This window comes from Procambarus clarkii, chromosome 53 (genome assembly GCF_040958095.1).
Source record: "Procambarus clarkii isolate CNS0578487 chromosome 53, FALCON_Pclarkii_2.0, whole genome shotgun sequence".
Taxonomy (NCBI): domain Eukaryota; kingdom Metazoa; phylum Arthropoda; class Malacostraca; order Decapoda; family Cambaridae; genus Procambarus; species Procambarus clarkii.
In genome coordinates this window covers 24771409-24793321 of record NC_091202.1, presented here as the reverse complement: position 1 = coordinate 24793321, position 21913 = coordinate 24771409, and the positions used below count along the sequence as shown (strand labels likewise).

At 48.5% G+C, this 21913-nt stretch overlaps 2 protein-coding genes across 3 annotated transcripts; one reads left to right on the top strand and one right to left on the bottom strand.

The window, feature by feature from the left end:
* Positions 1-5330: 5330 nt before the first annotated feature.
* LOC123767065 (cytochrome P450 2L1) lies at positions 5331-16204 on the bottom strand. Of its 2 annotated transcripts, none has more exons than XM_045756532.2 (11): positions 16102-16204; positions 13920-14032; positions 13218-13317; positions 12075-12208; positions 11693-11911; positions 11393-11592; positions 9550-9664; positions 8278-8458; positions 7910-8027; positions 7187-7331; positions 5331-5879 (listed from the first exon to the last, which is right to left on the bottom strand). In XM_045756532.2, the coding sequence occupies exons 2-11, from the start codon at positions 13999-14001 to the stop codon at positions 5689-5691; spliced, it is 1485 nt and encodes a 494-aa protein (XP_045612488.1). In that variant the 5' UTR covers positions 14002-14032; positions 16102-16204; the 3' UTR covers positions 5331-5688. The 2 variants fall into 2 exon arrangements, with proteins under 2 accessions (XP_045612488.1, XP_045612489.1); XM_045756533.2 differs by having other exon boundaries at positions 13920-14035; positions 16102-16180.
* Positions 16205-19513: 3309 nt separating this feature from the next.
* LOC138352456 (anti-sigma-I factor RsgI2-like) lies at positions 19514-21493 on the top strand. Its single transcript, XM_069304951.1, has 2 exons — positions 19514-19727; positions 20730-21493. Exons 1-2 carry the CDS (start codon positions 19514-19516, stop codon positions 21491-21493), a joined length of 978 nt encoding a protein of 325 aa, XP_069161052.1.
* Positions 21494-21913: the final 420 nt, after the last annotated feature.

Here is a 21913-nt window from a genome sequence, read left to right as displayed (position 1 = left end):
TTAATGAGCAATATAATGTGTACCTTTCTGGGGACTAATGAGGATCAGTTAGAATATTATGTAGAGTGTTGAAGGGTTGTAAGTTTAGGGTGTGGCAGTTGTAGCTGAACCCTAAGCTTAGGGCCCTGGACCATCCCAGCTAAGCTTAAGGGCCCTGGACCATCCCAGCTAAGCTTAAGGGCCCTGGACCATCCCAGCTAAGCTTAAGGGCCCTGGACCATCCCAGCTAAGCTTAGGGTCCTGGACCATCCCAGCTAAGCTTAGGGTCTTGGACCATCCCAGCTAAGCTTAAGGGCCCTGGACCATCCCAGCTAAGCTTAAGGGCCCTGGACCATCCCAGCTAAGCTTAGGGTCTTGGACCATCGCTGGTTTAGTCCTGGTCACTACAATACTGGGTATTGACCAGGCCAATACCTCAGTTGTGTCCGACGTCAACACGTCACCGCAGGAACTGAAGTCACTGTCCTCTTGAGCGAGGACATCACTGTGGCACAGTTGCTGGTTAATGGCTGGACCATTAACTGTGTCATCGTCTGTGGCACAGTTAATGGTCCAGCATGGTCGTACCGTGGAGTCAGGTCTACCGTCTGATTGGACGACCTGCGACGACAGCAGAAGAGGTCGTCTTCCCTAAGAACATTGAGGAAAGACGACCTCCGTCTAGACGTCATTTCCCAGTTTCCGTAGAATTACCCACACTGCTCCAGCGACCATATAATGTGACAGATGTCCGTCACCTGTCCGTCAGTACCTGGCGGGCCGTCACTTACCCGTCGCCACGGAGGCACCTTTAATGACAAGACCACACACTAGAAGGTGAAGGGACGACGACGTTACGGTCCGTCCTGGACCATTCTCAAGTCGATTGTGACTCGACTTGAGAATGGTTCAGGACGGACCGAAACGTCGTCGTCCCTTCACCTTCTAGTGTGTGGTCTGGTCAACTTTCTTTAGCCGCGTTATTGTGACTCCTCGCCTGTACAAGGGGACACCAGTTACATGACGACCCCAGGTGTGGTCGCGACGACCCCAGGTGTGGTCGCGACGACCCCAGGTGTGGTCGCGACGACCCCAGGTGTGGTCGCGACGACCCCAGGTGTGGTCGCGACGACCCCAGGTGTGGTCGCGACGACCCCAGGTGTGGTCGCGACGACCCCAGGTGTGGTCGCGACTACCCCAGGTGTGGTCGCGACGTCCCCAGGTGTGGTCGCGACGTCCCCAGGTGTGGTCGCGACGACCCCAGGTGTGGTCGCGACGACCCCAGGTGTGGTCGCGACGACCCCAGGTGTGGTCGCGACGACCCCAGGTGTGGTCGCGACGTCCCCAGGTGTGGTCGCGACGACCCCAAGTGTGGTCGCGACGACCCCAGGTGTGGTCGCGACGTCCCCAGGTGTGGTCGCGACGACCCCAGGTGTGGTCGCGACGACCCCAGATGTGGTCGCGACGTCCCCAGGTGTGGTCGCGACGACCCCAGGTGTGGTCGCGACGTCCCCAGGTGTGGTCGCGACGACCCCAGGTGTGGTCGCGACGACCCCAGGTGTGGTCGCGACGACCCCAGGTGTGGTCGCGACGTCCCCAGGTGTGGTCGCGACGACCCCAGGTGTGGTCGCGACGACCCCAGGTGTGGTCGCGACGTTCCCAGGTGTGGTCGCGACGACCCCAGGTGTGGTCGCGACGACCCCAGGTGTGGTCGCGACGACCCCAGGTGTGGTCGCGACGACCTCAGGTGTGGTCGCGACGACCTCAGGTGTGGTCGCGACGACCTCAGGTGTGGTCGCGACGACCATTCTCACACCCAGTCATCTCTGGCTGATGTGTATGAGGCAGGTCAGTCATCAGCATCATTCGATAATTACTTGATTGTTGTCTAAGATTGTTACATTGTCTTCAGTGTAACAAGCTTGGCTTCGCCTGGACGTCATCTTTTGATAATAACTTTTTGTTTAAGTTTGATGGTCCTGTGACATCACAAGAACACAATGTGTCTATGAGAAAATATCGAGGCTATTAAATGGGATCGAACCCGCACTCCTGGAGTCCCACGGCGCACGTACTACCGACTGCGCCATGATGAGCTCAGGCACTTTATAGTCTGATCTGAGACTGTTCCAAGCAGGAAATTAGGATAAGGATTAAGATACAATTAAATTGTGGTTGTATATATTAACCCAAGAGAGACTACCTAGAAGCGGCTCAGTGAGTATAGCGGATGATTCAGTATGATATTCCTCTGTTAAATCATTATAAGGATAATATATGGGCCAAAACTGAGCCCAGCCGTTGGCCAGTTAAGAGAGCAGTTAGTTTAGGGAAGGTGATGGTTACAGTCAGTAGACTGTGTTAGTGTTGACGATGAGGCATAATGATTAGTTTATTGGAAGGTTGGGTAGAGTGGATGTGGAGGGTGGCATCCACCTGGGTCGTGTGGACATTGTGGTGGCATGTTGGCCCTGTGTCCGGGTGCTGTGTCCACACCCACTTGTCCACACGCTCTTGTCCACACGCTCTTGTCCACACCCTCTTGTCCACACGCTCTTGTCCACACGCTCTTGTCCACACGCTCTTGTCCACACGCTCTTGTCCACACGCTCTTGTCCACACGCTCTTGTCCACACCCTCTTGTCCACACGCTCTTGTCCACACGCTCTTGTCCACACGCTCTTGTCCACACGCTCTTGTCCACACGCTCTTGTCCACACGCTCTTGTCCACTCGCTCTTGTCCACACCCTCTTGTCCACACGCTCTTGTCCACACGCTCTTGTCCACACGCTCTTGTCCACACGCTCTTGTCCACACGCTCTTGTCCACACGCTCTTGTCCACACCCTCTTGTCCACACGCTCTTGTCCACACGCTCTTGTCCACACGCTCTTGTCCACACGCTCTTGTCCACACGCTCTTGTCCACACGCTCTTGTCCACACGCTCTTGTCCACACGCTCTTGTCCACACGCTCTTGTCCACACCCACTTGTCCACACCCTCTTGTCCACACGCTCTTGTCCACACGCTCTTGTCCACACCCTCTTGTCCACACGCTCTTGTCCACACGCTCTTGTCCACACGCTCTTGTCCACACCCTCTTGTCCACACGCTCTTGTCCACACCCTCTTGTCCACACGCTCTTGTCCACACCCTCTTCACACCCTCTTGTCCACACGCTCTTGTCCACACGCTCTTGTCCACACGCTCTTGTCCACACCCTCTTGTCCACACCCTCTTGTCCACACCCTCTTGTCCACACGCTCTTGTCCACACCCTCTTGTCCACACGCTCTTGTCCACACGCTCTTGTCCACACGCTCTTGTCCACACGCTCTTGTCCACACCCTCTTGTCCACACCCACTTGTCCACACGCTCTTGTCCACACCCTCTTGTCCACACACTCTTGTCCACACCCTCTTGTCCACACGCTCTTGTCCACACGCTCTTGTCCACACCCTCTTGTCCACACCCTCTTGTCCACACGCTCTTGTCCACACACTCTTGTCCACACGCTCTTGTCCACACGCTCTTGTCCACACCCTCTTGTCCACACCCACTTGTCCACACGCTCTTGTCCACACCCTCTTGTCCACACGCTCTTGTCCACACCCTGTTGTCCACACGCTCTTGTCCACACCCTCTTGTCCACACCCTCTTGTCCACACACTCTTGTCCACACCCTCTTGTCCACACGCTCTTGTCCACACGCTCTTGTCCACACGCTCTTGTCCACACGCTCTTGTCCACACCCTCTTGTCCACACCCACTTGTCCACACGCTCTTGTCCACACCCTCTTGTCCACACGCTCTTGTCCACACCCTCTTGTCCACACCCACTTGTCCACACCCTCTTGTCCACACACTCTTGTCCACACCCTCTTGTCCACACACTCTTGTCCACACCCTCTTGTCCACACGCTCTTGTCCACACGCTCTTGTCCACACGCTCTTGTCCACACCCTCTTGTCCACACGCTCTTGTCCACACGCTCTTGTCCACACCCTCTTGTCCACACGCTCTTGTCCACACGCTCTTGTCCACACGCTCTTGTCCACACACTCTTGTCCACACGCTCTTGTCCACACGCTCTTGTTCACACCCTCTTGTCCACACCCACTTGTCCACACGCTCTTGTCCACACCCTCTTGTCCACACGCTTTTGTCCACACCCTCTTGTCCACACGCTCTTGTCCACACCCTCTTGTCCACACCCTCTTGTCCACACGCTCTTGTCCACACCCTCTTGTCCACACCCTCTTGTCCACACCCACTTGTCCACACGCTCTTGTCCACACGCTCTTGTCCACACGCTCTTGTCCACACCCACTTGTCCACACCCTCTTGTCCACACCCTCTTGTCCACACGCTCTTGTCCACACGCTCTTGTCCACACGCTCTTGTCCACACGCTCTTGTCCACACCCTCTTGTCCACACCCTCTTGTCCACACGCTCTTGTCCACACGCTCTTGTCAACACGCTCTTGTCCACACGCTCTTGTCCACACCCTCTTGTCCACACCCTCTTGTCCACACGCTCTTGTCAACACGCTCTTGTCCACACCCTCTTGTCCACACCCACTTGTCCACACGCTCTTGTCCACACCCTCTTGTCCACACCCTCTTGTCCACACGCTCTTGTCCACACGCTCTTGTCCACACGCTCTTGTCAACACGCTCTTGTCCACACCCTCTTGTCCACACGCTCTTGTCCACACGCTCTTGTCCACACGCTCTTGTCAACACGCTCTTGTCCACACGCTCTTGTCCACACGCTCTTGTCCACACGCTCTTGTCCACACGCTCTTGTCCAGACAGTTTAATGTGACTCTTAGTAACATCCTTTTGGATTGGATTGTTCCGTGGCTCGTCTATCTAATCACTCCATATATGGAAGCTGATTAGAATTACATTTCACCTTTGTGAATGTACATTAACGACACTATGTAAAAGACACATCTAACACTTTATGTAGGGCATACGTAAATCTGTGTATCTATGTATTTACGTATGTAGGTTAGCTTAGCATTTTAAAAGCACCGAATCACCTTCTGTGGTTGAGTGTTCAATAAACCCTTGAACTATATGTTTAACACTTCTCTAACCCTGTCCATGGAGGACAGAAGAAAATGTATATATGCTGGTTAGCATTGTAAATGTCTGGCCACGTCTGTGGTAGAAAATAATAAAAAAAAAATAAAAAAATCACTCCAGGAGAGGCAATATTCTCCGGATGACGGAGACGCTTTAGTCCAATCACCAGATTGGTTGATTGGATCCCACCTTGGAACCTTGGTGTTCCTAATTATGTTCTCAGACGAGGCATCTTAGTGCTGACGAGACAGTCAAGTGAAGGCTTTTACAGCTTTATTTTGCATTTCTTCATTACTTCAACAACAGCAAAGGACGGGCTTAAGAGATAAGGTGTTCAGAGCTCATATGAACTCTGAACACCTTTTATGAAGTGTTCAGAGCTCATATAAGGTGTTGAGAGCTCATATATGGTGTTCAGAGTTTATATGAACTCTTAACACCTTTTATGAAGTGTTCAGAGCTCATATAAGGTGTTGAGAGCTCATATATGGTGTTCAGAGTTTATATGAACTCTTAACACCTTTTTATGAAGTGTTCAGAGCTCCTATAAGGTGTTCAGAGCCCATATAAAGTGTTCAGAGCTTATATAAGATGCTCAGAGTTCATATAAGAGCTCAGAATGTAGGTCTGATGGTGACGAGGAGGTCCTGGGTCTTGGGGGCGTGAGTGAAGAACACCTCCCGGTCGTAGTGGAGGTCAACAGTCTTGTTGAGCGGGGCAGAGAAGCTGAGACTCTGGAAGACTGTGGTGGTGAAGATGAAGAGCTCCATCCTGGCTAGACCCTCCCCAAGACACGACCGCTTCCCTGCAAGTGATCGACAGTTAAATGAACAAATCCACAAGGGCCGTGACGAGGATTCGAACCTGCGTCCGGGAGCATCCCAGACACTGCCTTAATCGACTGAGCTACGACAGGGTAAAGGGAGATCACGTTAGTGTGATCGGAAGTTAAGTGTCGACGAGGTTTAGTCACCATCGTTCTCAGTCTTTCTCATATTTGTCTTCGCCTCACTGCTCCTGTAACTCCCTGTAACTTTATAGTTTGCCTGAAATCTTCCACAAATCCTTCACTTCAACACAGTTTGAATGGCTCACGGGGCTCACCATAGCCCGTGCTACTTGGAACTTTTTGTTTCAAGTAGCGAGTCTTAAACAACAACAAACACTGAATGGAAACAATTACAGTTACAGTGAGCCTCTAGATCCTAATTGTTCTTGTTTTAATCTTTGCGTCTGACGCCCATGACATTTTGAACTATTGACTAATGAACTAACTTGAACTATTTTTTGTACTGTATTTTGATCTTTGCCTACAGCGGCTGTACCTTCAGTGAGCAAGTAATCTGATGGTATATCTTGAGGTTATCTTGAGATGATTTCGGGGCTTTAGTGTCCCCTCGGCCCGGTCCTCGACCAGGCCTCCACCCCCAGGAAGCAGCCCGTGACAGCTGACTAACACCCAGGTACCTATTTTACTGCTAGGTAACAGGGGCATAGGATGAAAGAAACTTTGCCCTTTGTTTCTCGCCGGCGCCTGGGATCGAACCCAGGACCACAGGATCACAAGTCCAGCGTGCTGTCCGCTCGGCCGACCGGCTCCCTAGTGAATTAAGACATTGAACAAATCCACAAGGGCCATAATGAGAGGTTCGAACCTGTGTGCTGGGTGTTCCCCAGACGCCCTCTAGTCCACTGTCCCACCACTTGGTACAATTCCCTTGTGAATCTGTTCATTGATACATCACGTTATTGTAACGTGTGTAATTAAGACATCTGTATGATTGAAGTGGTGTTACCACTTCATAGAAGTAACAACATAGAAGTAATGGTAATCTATGGTAACTTCTATAGTAACACCATAGAAGTTACTTCTATGGTGTTACCATAGAAGTAACTATAAGTGATGTTACTGTCACTCTAATTACAACTTTACTCATTATGTTGTTAAAATTGGTGCAAAAATACACCGTCTGTTGTTGTTGTTGTTCAAGATTCGCTACTTGGAACATAAAGTTCCAAGTAGCACGGCCTATGGTGAGCCCGTAGTTAAAAAATACAGCGCCGGTGGCACAATAATAGACTAGAGGACAAACAGTCTGATGGATCACTCACCGACGCCAAAGGGGAGGAAGCCTTCCTTCTTGGCCACGAATTTGCCGTCTTGGTCCAGCCAGCGCTCAGGCAGGAACTGCTCAGGACGGTCCCAGTAGCGGGGGTCGTGGTGGATATACTCCTGTGCGGTGCTCAGCACAGTACCCTGTTGGTACACAAGAGCATGACTACACTACTGTGCGGTGCTCAGCACAGTACCCTGTTGGTACACAAGAGCATGACTACACTACTGTGCGGTGCTCAGCACAGTACCCTGTTGGTACACAAGAGCATGACTACACTACTGTGCGGTGCTCAGCACAGTACCCTGTTGGTACACAAGAGCATGACTACACTACTGTGCGGTGCTCAGCACAGTACCCTGTTGGTACACAAGAGCATGACTACACTACTGTGCGGTGCTCAGCACAGTACCCTGTTGGTACACAAGAGCATGACTACACTACTGTGCGGTGCTCAGCACAGTACCCTGTTGGTACACAAGAGCATGACTACACTACTGTGCGGTGCTCAGCACAGTACCCTGTTGGTACACAAGGTCATAACTATACTACTGTGCAGTGCACAGTACCCTGTTGGTACACAATGACATAACTATATATAGAGAACATGTGCCATAACCTCTGACCATGACAAGCACTGTGCCCAACCACCTCCTGCTGGGCCTGACCTGGGCTGGCAGGAGGCGGAGAGGACTCAGCAAGGGGAGGAGAGTCGACCCACCTTGGGGATAGTGTAGGTCCCTAGGGTCGTGTCCCTGGTGGCCAGGTGCTGGACCCCGAAGGCGATCAGGGACGACTTCCTCAGCACCTCGTGGATGACCGCCTCTGTGTAGGGCATCCTGAGTGGCGCCGCCCACGGCCCACCAGGTGCATGAGGGAGAGGGAGAGTCAAAATAACATCCTCCAAGAATTCCTGATTTCATACCACATATGCAAAGGTCCCACAACTGCTCTCTTAGACGCGAGATAATGGGAGATAGGGAGAGAAGTAGAGAGGAAGAGAAGAAAATGAATGATTATTCTGCAAGTGAAGACAGAGAAAATGATATGCAATTCGATAACATGTCCTTGGAGAGGGATGTTAATCACCTGAGCTTATCGTCGAGGGTGGCCAGTGTTCCCTGTGGCAGCACTTGGTCTATCTCCGCCTGCAGCTTGTTCTGTACCTCGGGGTAGTTAGCCAGGTAGCAGAACAGCCAGGTCATACTAGTGGTGGTCGTCTCACTACCAGCCAGGAACAAGTCCACCAGCAGCAGGCTCAGGTCGTACTCTGGAACATGTTGGGAAAATTGTTGTTGGCACGTCTCGGATACCTGGGTACTTATCTAGTTGTGGTTAACTAGTTGTGCTTGCGTTGGTTGAGGTTTGGCTCTTTGGTCCCGCCTCTTAACTGTCAGTTAACTGGTGGACAGGTTTGTGTGATACCTGTGTGATATGGGTACCACTGTGAGGTACAGTCGTGGTCACTCACCACTGTGGGGTACAGGCGTGGTCACTCACCACTGTGGGGTACAGTCGTGGTCACTCACCACTGTGAGGTACAGTCATGATCACTCACCACTCTGGGCACAGTCATAGTCACTCACCACTGTGAGGTACAGTCATGATCACTCACCACTGTGAGGTACACTCATAGTCACTCACCACTGTGAGGTACACTCATAGTCACTCACCACTGTGAGGTACACTCATAGTCACTCACCACTGTGAGGTACAGTCATGATCACTCACCACTCTGGGTACAGTCATGATCACTCACCACTGTGAGGTACAGTCATGATCACTCACCACTGTGAGGTACACTCATAGTCACTCACCACTCTGGGTACAGTCATAGTCACTCACCACTGTGAGGTACACTCATGATCACTCACCACTGTGAGGTACAGTCATGATCACTCACCACTGTGGGTACACTCATAGTCACTCACCACTGTGAGGTACACTCATAGTCACTCACCACTGTGAGGTACACTCATAGTCACTCACCACTGTGAGGTACACTCATAGTCACTCACCACTGTGGGTACACTCATAGTCACTCACCACTGTTAGTACAGTCATGATCACTCACCACTGTGAGGTACAGTCATGGTCACTCACCACTGTGAGGTACAGTCATGGTCACTCACCACTGTGAGGTACAGTCATGATCACTCACCACTGTGAGGTACAGTCATGATCACTCACCACTGTGAGGTACAGTCGTGGTCACTCACCACTGTGAGTACAGTCATGGTCACTCACCACTGTGAGGTACAGTCATGATCACTCACCACTCTGGGTACAGTCATGGTCACTCACCACTGTGAGGTACAGTCATGGTCACTCACCACTGTTAGTACACTCATGGTCACTCACCATTGAAGGAATCATCAGGCTCGTCCTTCCTCTTGTCAATCTCAATCAGGTAACCATCAATCAAGTCCCGAGGGTTGTTAACGTCCAGCGTTGTTCGGTGCTCCTCAATCAAGGTCTGCAACACAGACCTTGATGACCTACAACACCACTTCTCAACTCTTCTGGCAAGACGTAGCCACCAGTGACCAAGATCAAGCCCACACTAACAGGCAAGACGTAGCCACCAGTGACCAAGATCAAGCCCACACTAACAGGCAAGACGTAGCCACCAGTGACCAAGATCAAGCCCACACTAACAGATAAGTGGATGCACTCTTACAGAATTTGAAGGCATCTTTATGACATTAATTATCAGGTTATATTAGTTACATTGAGCTCCAGAAGATGGGGGAACAGAGGCATGAGGTGCTGGGACATCTGTCTTCACCAAACCCTAAATGGTTTAGATCTATCTGTCTATCTGACCATCAATACATCCGTCTATACCTGCATTTCTGCATGCATTTATCCATCTATCTCTACATCTATCTATCCACCTGAATTTTTATGTATCTATCCATTTATTTTTCTATCTATCTATATATCCATCCACCTATCTATCCACCCGTCCATCTGTCTATCCATCCATCAAGTCATCATTTCTATTCATATTCTCCCTTCAGTAACTGATGAAAGTTATCGGTAAACTCTACATTTCTCACTCAGTTTAGTGTCACACAGTGAAAATCGGACGTTGTGGCAAGGTTTCACGCCAATATTTCTTAAAGCATTTAGCTTAGGCCTATCTCAACCGGCCTATGTTCGTCCCGAACCCCTGACCATTCCCTCTGCAAATTTTGGTGACGCTGGCCCTAAGCATCTGGCCTCCAACTTTGGACAAACAAACAGACAGATTTTCTTTGCTTAAAGTATTGATATATTGTATTGTTTTGCTTGTATTGTTTACATGCTTTATTATATGAGAAATGTGGCTTTTGTTGAACACTGATAGTTATGAACTGATTTAATTTCTTATGTCAAGGTAATTTTATTCCTAATTTTAGTTTCATGATAAATTTGTGGCACTTAAGTTACCGATTAATTAGACAATTCATTGATAAGATTAAGCTAATATTAGTCTGATTACAAATGCATGATGACATTGAGTTGATTATTGATGTTAAACTGATTGGTCGGTTTTATCAGTTAAAGAATCAGTGTTTGAATACTAGTATTCACTCAGGAGTTTAGTAAAGTCTCAGGAGAGTTAATTGGAGTTACAAAGTTATAGCCTGATGTAATTGTTCTGTTATAGGGGGATTTTATAGTTATTATTGTTAAATATTTTATTATTTATTGCATTGTATATCATGCAAGTAAAGCTTATTTTGTTTAGAAAGCTTAAACATGTTGTTTATCTTATCCAATCTCTTCCATCTGACGTCTTGGATGTGGTAAGATAAGATTGATAACCTTGAAGAATTTACAGCGTAAGTGGAACTACTTTAGAGGATTCAGAGGTGCCATAACTGCTTGTTAGAGGAGCTGGTGGTTGATCAAGTGAGGAGGGCGCGCATGTAATGACCACGAAAATCTACTGTAGTTACGTTACAGTCGAACTAAGCTAATGTTGCTTCCAAGATTGTTGACGTTCTGAGACGAGCAGCTGTGGAGCCCCAAGTGGGTGGTTCGTGTTGAGTAAGTTGTTAAGACCTTACTCTCTTGCGTGTGGTGGCGCACACTGTAAGAGTTTTGGTAAGAGTTCCAGCCCACACTTACGATGTGTAAGAGTTCCAGCCCACACTTACGATGTGTAAGAGTACCACACTTAGGATTTCCAGGAGTAGCCTCTGATCATACTTACATTGAAGTACTTCGTGAATCTTATCTTCATGTCTTCGAGTAAGTCTCTACGGAAGAAGGACCTTGCGAAGGTCCTCGGGAGGACCTTCTCCAGCCAGGGCATCAGGTCCGTCAGGCCCAGCCGGAATGAGGCCTTCAGCAAGTCCTTAGTGAGCTCTTGAAACTTCTCCAACCTTGGATCATGATGTTCAAACTGTTTACCTGTGGAGAGGTACGAGAGTTTGTATGGCCCTAAGCCTCGAAGAAGAAGATATGCAGCACATATAAATAATTTGCAATGCAGTAACTTGTAGTTACTGACCATTGACCATCTGCCAGATAACATTAACCACTGCTACATGCAAGGCGTGCGGGACAGGCGCCGGCCTGTTGGCTTGTTTCTTGAGCTGTTCAACCAGGCTAGAGGCTTGGTGTTGAATAGCCTCCACCAGGAGCGACTTGCCCATCCCCATATCCCTCAGTAGACGCAAGGTGAACCGCCTATTCTTCTGCCACACAAACCCATTGCTACCTATCACACCTGCAACAGCCGGGAGACAAGACTTAAAAACAATGTTTATTAAAGCCTTTATACAATGTCTTGGAACACAAATGGACCGTTTTTGCATCAATAAAGACTAACATATCTTACACACACGGGGGGACTGATAAGATAAGGGTATAAGATAAGATAAGGTACTAACCAACTTCCTTTGTCGAGCCCAAGTTGAGTAGCTTCCAGTTGGGTCTATCGACGAAGTCTTCGGTCCTGTTGTGTGCTTCCTTGACCAGGAGGTAGTCGTGTAGGACCACCACCACCTGGGTCCCCATCCTCCACCTGTCCCAACCACAGCCCTTGTTAACCTTTGACCTCAGTCAGTGACCTCTCACAGCCCTTGTTAACCTTTGACCTCAGCCAGTGACCTCCTACAGCCCTTGTTAACCTTTGACCTCAGTCAGTGACCTCCCACAGCCTTTGTTAAACTTTGACCTCAGTCAGTGACCTCTCACAGCCCATCTTATCCTTACCGTTGTTATCATGGCTACTCATGTAGGACTACCCATGCTGGACTACCCATCCAGGACTACCCCATACAGGACTACCCCATACAGGACTACCCCATACAGGACTACCCATGCTGGACTACCCATGCTGGACTACCCATACAGGACTACCCCATACAGGACTACCCATGCTGGACTACCCATCCAGGACTACCCATACAGGACTACCCCATACAGGACTACCCATGCTGGACTACCCATCCAGGACTACCCATGCTGGACTACCCATCCAGGACTACCCATACAGGACTACCCATCCAGGACTACCCATACAGGACTACCCCATACAGGACTACCCATGCTGGACTACCCATACAGGACTACCCCATACAGGACTACCCATGCTGGACTACCCATCCAGGACTACCCATACAGGACTACCCCATACAGGACTACCCATGCTGGACTACCCATCCAGGACTACCCATACAGGACTACCCCATACAGGACTACCCATGCTGGACTACCCATCCAGGACTACCCATACAGGACTACCCCATACAGGACTACCCATGCTGGACTACCCATCCAGGACTACCCATACAGGACTACCCCATACAGGACTACCCATGCTGGACTACCCATACAGGACTACCCCATACAGGACTACCCATGCTGGACTACCCATGCAGGACTACCCATACAGGACTACCCACGCAGGACTACCCATGCTGGACTACCCATCCAGGACTACCCATGCAGGACTACCCATGCAGGACTACTCATGCTGGACTACCCATCCAGGACTACCCATGCAGGACTACCCATGCAGGACTACTCACACATAGATGTCACCATATTGTTTATGCATGTAGCTCAGGTGTTCAGACAGGGACTTCATAGTCACTGGGATGTAGCCAATCAGAGGAAGGCCCCATCGTCCTGTTGAGTACACACGTACAAAATAGTTATCATCATCTACATTATCTATAGTTAACATCAAGGTATCTATAGTTATAGCAGCAAATGTTTAAACACTAACCATGGTGCAGTTTGGAGAGCTTGTAAAGTCTAAATGATTAAACTGAGGTTTTTTCGGCATTAAAAACTTAAATCGTTCTAAATTAAGTGAAAAAATTATGCTTTGGACTCTAATGGAATTCAGTCAAATTTTGCGTGGTGTTAATGAGCCTTTAAGGTTAAGGTCTTAAGCTACCGGGGGCCGGGACCCCTTAAACTAAGGGGGTGAGAAGAGCCTTAAACTTACACAAGTGTGTCTCTGAGGTGGTTAGCTGTACTGATTAATACACTACAATGAGGCACATTAGGTGTAGTGAAGCTGTTACAATGATGTTATTGATCTCTAGTCACCCCCCTGGGTGAGTGTCACCCCCCTGGGTGAGTGTCACCTCCCTAGGTGAGTGTCACCCCCCGGGTGAGTGTCACCCCCCGGGTGGGTGTCACCCCCCTGGGTGAGTGTCACCCCCCTGGGTGAGTGTCACCTGGGGAGGTGACAGTCACCTACACAAGACCTGGTGACGTACCCGGGGGCATGCCAGCGGGCACCTTGAAGTAGTGCCAGAGGAGGAGGGCCAGAGCCACACACACCACAGCCTCCACCAGCATGTTGGACACCTTCTCAAGACGTGACTGACTGCTGCTGAGGACAATGTGAGAGGTTAATCTTACACCTGTCCCCAGGTTCGAGACCCCTGCAGGTAACATCTTTTAAACCCACTAATCTTCTAAAGTATGTAATTAGTGTTATTATCTACTTCTTATCTATAGTTAGGTTAGGTTTCGTTATATTTAGTTGCCTTAATACAATGTATTTTCTAAAATAAGTTAAATATGGTATACTTAAAATATTTGAGAATACCTATAATCTCATTTACAGAAAACCAAAAATCATCACACACTTTCAAAGAAAACTAGTTCAGCACATTTTTTTTTTTACATTTTAAACCTATGATTTATAATACAATAAAATTATAACCAGAATAATCTCTGCTGAGGATAAAGGTTCAGTTGTCAGTTTAAAATCAAATATAATTGGAACTGTAGTATGCTTTCAGACCATCACAAACATCTAGATAACAATCCAGGTGGTTTGAGGGGGGGGGGGCGGGGGTTTGGTTCTCGTGCTAATGGATTTAATAAGAAATCGTGCTGTAATCTTGGGTATGGTTATTATTATTCTGAGAGTATACAGAATGATAATATTTGTTGGATGGTACAAGGTTGTGAACTTCACCTCCTTCCACGACTTTAAGGCCAAGTTCGTCAGAGAATTTTTACGTCAAAGTAGTTCAGCTGTAAGGCAACAGGTGGGATAAGACCGGTAGGCGAGGCATGGAGGCTGCACCTCACTTACCCTGGAGACAATTAGGGAAGCACTCACACACACACACACACGCACACACACACACACACACACACACACACACACACACACACACACACACACACACACACACACACACACACACACACACAAACACACACACACACACACACACACAGTAGTTAACAGGTGGAATGCATTAGGCAGTGATGTGGTGGAGGCTGACTCCATACACAGTTTCAAATGTAGATATGATAGAGCCCAATAGGCTCAGGAACCTGTACACCTGTTGATTGACAGTTGAGAGGCGGGACCAAAGAGCCAGAGCTCAACCCCTGCAAGCACAAATAGATGAATACACACACACACACACACACACACACACACACACGAACCTCTGAAGAGTCAACTAACACAACACTTGTACCCGCTATTACACTGTTTTACAGGAACTTCTTTACGACGGCTCATAAAACGGAGGAAAGGGTCCCGAGAGATATTATTAATAGGAACGTTATCCCTACAGACAAAAATCAGAAGATACAATTGATGATTTACTATAAAACAAGAAAACAGCCAACCTACTCATGACGAGCTCTCCAGACACCAAACAGAACGCCCTGAAGGAGACCAACGTCGTCTATGCCTCCACATGCCCACTTGGGGACTGTAAGCCCCAAAGATCTCAGTATATAGGCAAGACAACAACGTCTCTTTCCAGGCGATTAACAATGCACAAACAACAGGGCTCCATCAAGGAACATATAATATCCTCACATAACCAGACCATCACCAGAGAAATCTTAACAAGCAACACAGAAATTATCGACAGATACAACGATAACAGGAGACTCGACATCAGCGAGGCACTACACATCAAAAAGTCAACACCAACAATCAGGTTTGACTTTACCCACTTCAAGACCCCGAACCAACATAGAAGCAGCAAGAGAAAACACGCAATATTCCCACTGATTCGTGTTTTGAACTATCTTTACCCATTGATTTGTGTCGTGTCACCTCACCCAAAAACAAATATAAGCATGAAACAGAGTATATAAAATTGTCTTTGAAAATGTAAGAAGTGTCTTGCAAAACGCTTCTAGGCGTCAGACTATAAATAAAGTATGAAAATGAACTTTGGAGAGTTAATTTTTCCATTAACCTTCGACAGTGAAGAAAAACATAAGAAATATTGAGAAGATTCGTGTTAGAATAATTAATCTTACCCCTTTCGGTCATATTCAACAACAACAACATATATATAAATATATATATATATATATATATATATATATATATATATATATATATATATATATATATATATATATATATATATATATATAATAGAAAATATAAATAGAGTGAAGGGATGGTACCAGCAGGGAAGGAGACGACCACACTGTCACTCCTCAGTAACTACACTGTGTTATCATGGCGACAACTGTGGCCTGTTATACTCCACTCTCCGCCACCATTATCTGATCGTTATACACCCCCCCCCCCGCCACACCGACATACTCACCAGCAAGTATAACCCGCGTCTGGGTGTATATACACTGAGAGTTTACCTTAGTCCTGGACAATGTTTAGGACTAAAGTGTACTTGCTGCCTGGTCAGTAAGCGGTTGTGGTGGACTTAACAACCCTCCAGAGGTTGACAGGCCTTAAGGCCAACACCAACCCTGCCAGGGACTTGCTGGCTCGTCACGTGACCTGCTGACGTATCTGGACTGTTTATAGTCCTGTTGCTTGACTACAAACTTAAGGCAAGTTACAGCTGTAACTTGCTCACCGCTCAGCTTAATTCTTTACTGTCTAGAACATTTGTGGTCCAGTTACTGAGTCTTTATTCAGCCTGTAACTTCTCTATTATGTGCCTGTAACCTCTCTATTATGTGCCTGTAACCTGTCTATTATGTGCCTGTAACCTCTCTATTATGTGCCTGTAACCTCTCTATTATGTGCCTGTAACCTGTCTATTATGTGCCTGTAACTTCTCTATTACGTGCCTGTAACCTGTCTATTATGTGCCTGTAACCTCTCTATTGTGTGCCTGTAACCTCTCTATTATGTGCCTGTAACCTCTCTATTATGTGCCTGTAACCTCTTTATTGTGTGCCTCTAACCTCTCTATTATGTGCCTGTAACCTCTCTATTATGTGCCTGTAACCTCTCTATTATGGGCCTGTAACCTCTCTATTGTGTGACTACACAATAGAGCCTCTATTATGTGCCCGTAACCTCTCCCCAGTATTTTTTTTCAGGGATATTCCAGCGCGGGCCCTAAGCCTCTGGCTGGCCCACTGGGCGGGCCCTAAGCCTCTGGCTGGCCCACTAAGTGTTACTTGTTTCAGTTTTACTTGGGCGGAGTATGAGTATTTATGATTCGTATGGTCGCTTCGTCAGCAAGAGCATGTTCCAAAGCCTTTTGAATGGCTAGCATCTCTGTTTTTAAATTTTTTAATTTTGCCCCGAGGGGCGAGTTTATTGGGCAGCGCCACTCATCTTGTGAGTGGACACACCGCCATAGTGACAGTATTGGGCAGCGCCACTCATCTTGTGAGTGGACACACCCCGCCATAGTGACAGTATTAGGCAGCGCCACTCATCTTGTGAGTGGACACACCGCCATAGTGACAGTATTGGGCAGCGTCACTCATCTTGTGAGTGGACACACCGCCATAGTGACAGTATTGGGCAGCGTCACTCATCCTGTGAGTGGACACACCGCCATAGTGACAGTATTGGGCAGCGTCACTCATCCTGTGAGTAGACACACCACCATAGTGACAGTATTGGGCAGCGTCACTCATCCTGTGAGTGGACACACCGCCATAGTGACAGTATTGGGCAGCGTCACTCATCCTGTGAGTAGACACACCGCCATAGTGACAGTATTGGGCAGCGCCACTCATCCTGTGAGTGGACACACCACCATAGTGACAGTATTGGGCAGCGCCACTCATCTTGTGAGTGGACACACCGCCATAGTGACAGTATTGGGCAGCGTCACTCATCTTATGAGTGGACACACCGCCATAGTGACAGTATTGGGCAGCGTCACTCATCTTGTGAGTGGACACACCGCCATAGTGACAGTATTGGGCAGCGCCACTCATCCTGTGAGTGGACACACCGCCATAGTGACAGTATTGGGCAGCGCCACTCATCTTGTGAGTGGACACACCGCCATAGTGACAGTATTGGGCAGCGCCACTCATCTTGTGAGTGGACACACCGCCATAGTGACAGTATTGGGCAGCGCCACTCATCTTGTGAGTGGACACACCGCCATTGTGACAGTATTGGGCAGCGCCACTCATCCTGTGAGTGGACACACCGCCATAGTGACAGTATTGGGCAGCGCCACTCATCTTGTGAGTGGACACACCGCCATAGTGATAGTATTGGGCAGCGCCACTCATCCTGTGAGTGGACACACCGCCATAGTGACAGTATTGGGCAGCGCCACTCATCCTGTGAGTGGACACACCGCCATAGTGACAGTATTGGGCAGCGCCACTCGTCTTGTGAGTGGACACACCGCCATAGTGACAGTATTGGGCAGCGCCACTCATCCTGTGAGTGGACACACCGCCATAGTGACAGTATTGGGCAGCGCCACTCATCCTGTGAGTGGACACACCGCCATAGTGACAGTATTGGGCAGCGCCACTCATCCTGTGAGTAGACACACCACCATAGTGACAGTATTGGGCAGCGCCACTCATCCTGTGAGTGGACACACCACCATAGCAGAATGTACAACACTCCCCAATAGGAAGAAAACCCGCTGGGTTGTTCATCCTGTCACTTGTACCCAGACACAGCTGGGACTTGCTTAACTGTCTCAAGTGAACAGCTCCTCAAACAAGAAGATTAACATCTGTCAACCCTTAAAAGCTTACGTTATCTTGCGGGTGCAAAATGGGGAAATTTTTTAAGAACAGTATCAATATTTGTTTGTAAAGTCGAACACCCATTTGAGAGCCTCCAACTATTTACAGAGTTTCCTGCTTTAACTGCAGCTCCGGTTTCTTGTCCCTGCTGGTCTACTGATCCATCTGTGAAGTAAGTGAAGCTGTCGGATGCCAAGTTTGCTTCTATATGCATCTGTGCAATGTTACGTAGCAGATGAGGATTGTCTGGATCTTTTTTCCTTCAAGAGCCATAATCTTAAAGTCTGCTGGCAGAGATTCCCAAGGGGCTTGCATAACAAAGTCTGCATGTATTTCGTCGACACCCTTCTCAGTGACTGTGTTATATCGAATGTATTGATGGTGTTTATCGCACAATGGGTCCACCTGTTGCTATTGGAGGCTCTTCTGTCCAGAGTTAGTGCTCCAGTGATTATATCTTTAAGTGAAATGATTCTAGGTCTAGTCAATATCTTGGTCACCATGCACGCAGCAATCCCCTTTACCCTTATTTCAATCGACGTACTTTGGTTTCTAGTCTCAGGTTCAGTATTTTAGTCCATCTGGGAGCTCCTGTTATGACTCGCATTGCATCATTTTGAATAACCTCAACGTTTGATACCCCGCAGTATGTGACTGTAACCTCTCTGTAATCGCCTACAGGATGAGTATTGGGTACATAATTATTATTGCATAAATCACTAAATTAAAGAGTCCCAAATAACGATTCTTATTTGCTCAACATGATGCAAGTAATTAATGTGTTGTTATATGCATAATTGTCATAGTTGTGATAGTCATGACCTACAACTGTTGTAAGTGGCGCAGGAAAAGGTGATTAAGGAAATTTATCCTACGTCTGGCAGGGAAGATGGCGCCAGCGTTGCCAGCTCAGTGGCAGTGTTACCAACTACTCCCAGATAAGTGCGGTCATTTAAATATTGACCACCAGGACAACTTTCTTGCAAGAATCATTATAGATGTTTCCAATGTCATGATCAACAATGACAAGATCAGTGCGGCATACCGCCACATTGGCAGGCAAGGTCAGGGAGGTCAGACAAGGTCAGGCGAGGTCATACAAGGTCAGTCAAGGTCACGGGAGGTCAGACAAGGTCACGGGAGGTCAGGGGATGCCAGACTGTGACACCTCCCAGTGAGAGGAGGGAGTCTTCAAGAGCAGTAAGGTAGCCAGGGGCTCCCACACAACAATAACTGCGTCTTACACAGTACTTGACCCATCCCGGCTAGTACTATCCTGAGTCCTGTGTGACTATCCTCCTGGCTCACAACCCGTCCTCCTCATAGTACGTCGCATTTTGACGTATACTCTCCATGAGGACAAAAATCGTCGTACTAGAAAATAGAAGTGGCTCGAGAAATTGACATACTGTCCCGTTTTCTGTTTTGGGTCCTCTGGCAGGTTAGGATAAGGGCACTTTAGCACGACCGTTTCTTGACGTTGGAGAACCTTAGAAGGACGGGGGTGATCCGTGACGGGAGAATGTATAGTATCAATAAACATTACCCCCGTCACGCAGGCCTGTTAGTCACACAGTGTTCGTCACAAGTTCACCAGTTCCCCCATACAGTCTTCTAGAGAGATGAACATTGTCACCAGTCAGCTCCGACTCGAGTGGGAACTTACTGGTCAGCGTGACGGGAGTGATTGGGCTGACAGTCATGGTGAGTGGCGGACCACTCGAGGGTCTCACGGTCAATGGTGATAACTATGGTAAAAATGTTTATTGCTTGTGATGTGTGTTTATATATATATATATATATATATATATATATATATATATATATATATATATATATATATATATATATATGTATAAATATATATATATATATATATATATATATATATATATATATATATATGTATAAATATATATATATATATATATATATATATATATATATATATATATATATATATATATATATATATATATATATGTATATATATATATATATGTATTAACACTATGTACTGAACGGGGTGAGAATAGCTTGAGCTGCTTCATCCCTTTGTGTGTATTTTACCTCAATAAACTTATTTCAATTTCAATGGTGGTCAGCGTTAGAGGGCAGGTTAGTGGTGAAGGGTGACTGGCAGGTGAGCGTCTACCATCTACCCCGTGGCCAGCGTCTACCATCTACCCCGTGGCCAGCGTCTACCATCTACCCCGTGACCAGCGTCTACCATCTACCCCGTGGCCAGCGTCTACCATCTACCCCGTGGCCAGCGTCTACCATCTACCCCGTGACCAGCGTCTACCATCTACCTTGTGACCAGCGTCTACCATCTACCCCGTGGCCAGCGTCTACCATCTACCCCGTGGCCAGCGTCTACCATCTACCCCGTGGCCAGCGTCTACCATCTACCCCGTGGCCAGCGTCTACCATCTACCCCGTGGCCAGCGTCTACCATCTACCCCGTTGCCAGCGTCTACCATCTACCCCGTGGCCAGCGTCTACCATCTACCCCGTGGCCAGCGTCTACCATCTGCCCCGTTGCCAGCGTCTACCATCTGCCCCGTGGCCAGCGTCTACCATCTACCCCGTGGCCAGCGTCTACCATCTACCCCGTGGCCAGCGTCTACCATCTACCCCGTGGCCAGCGTCTACCATCTACCCCGTGGGCAGCGCCTACCATATACCCCGTTGCCAGCGTCTACCATCTACCCCGTGGCCAAGGTCTACCATCTACCCCGTGGCCAGCGTCTACCATCTACCCCGTGGCCAGCGTCTACCATCTACCCCGTTGCCAGCGTCTACCATCTACCCCGTGACTAGCGTCTACCATCTACCCCGTGACCAGCGTCTACCATCTACCCCGTGACCAGCGTCTACCATCTACCCCGTGACCAGCGTCTACCATCTACCCCGTGACCAGCGTCTACCATCTACCCCGTGACCACCGTCTACCATCTACCCCGTGGCCAGCGTCTACCATCTACCCCGTGACCAGCGTCTACCATCTATCCCGTGGCCAGCGTCTACCATCTACCCCGTGACCAGCGTCTACCATCTACCCCGTGACCAGCGTCTACCATCTACCCCGTGACCACCGTCTACCATCTACCCCGTGGCCAGCGTCTACCATCTACCCCGTGGCCAGCGTCTACCATCTACCCCGTGACCACCGTCTACCATCTACCCCGTGGCCAGCGTCTACCATCTACCCCATGGCCAGCGTCTACCATCTACCCCGTGGCCAGCGCCTACCATATACCCCGTTGCCAGCGTCTACCATCTACCC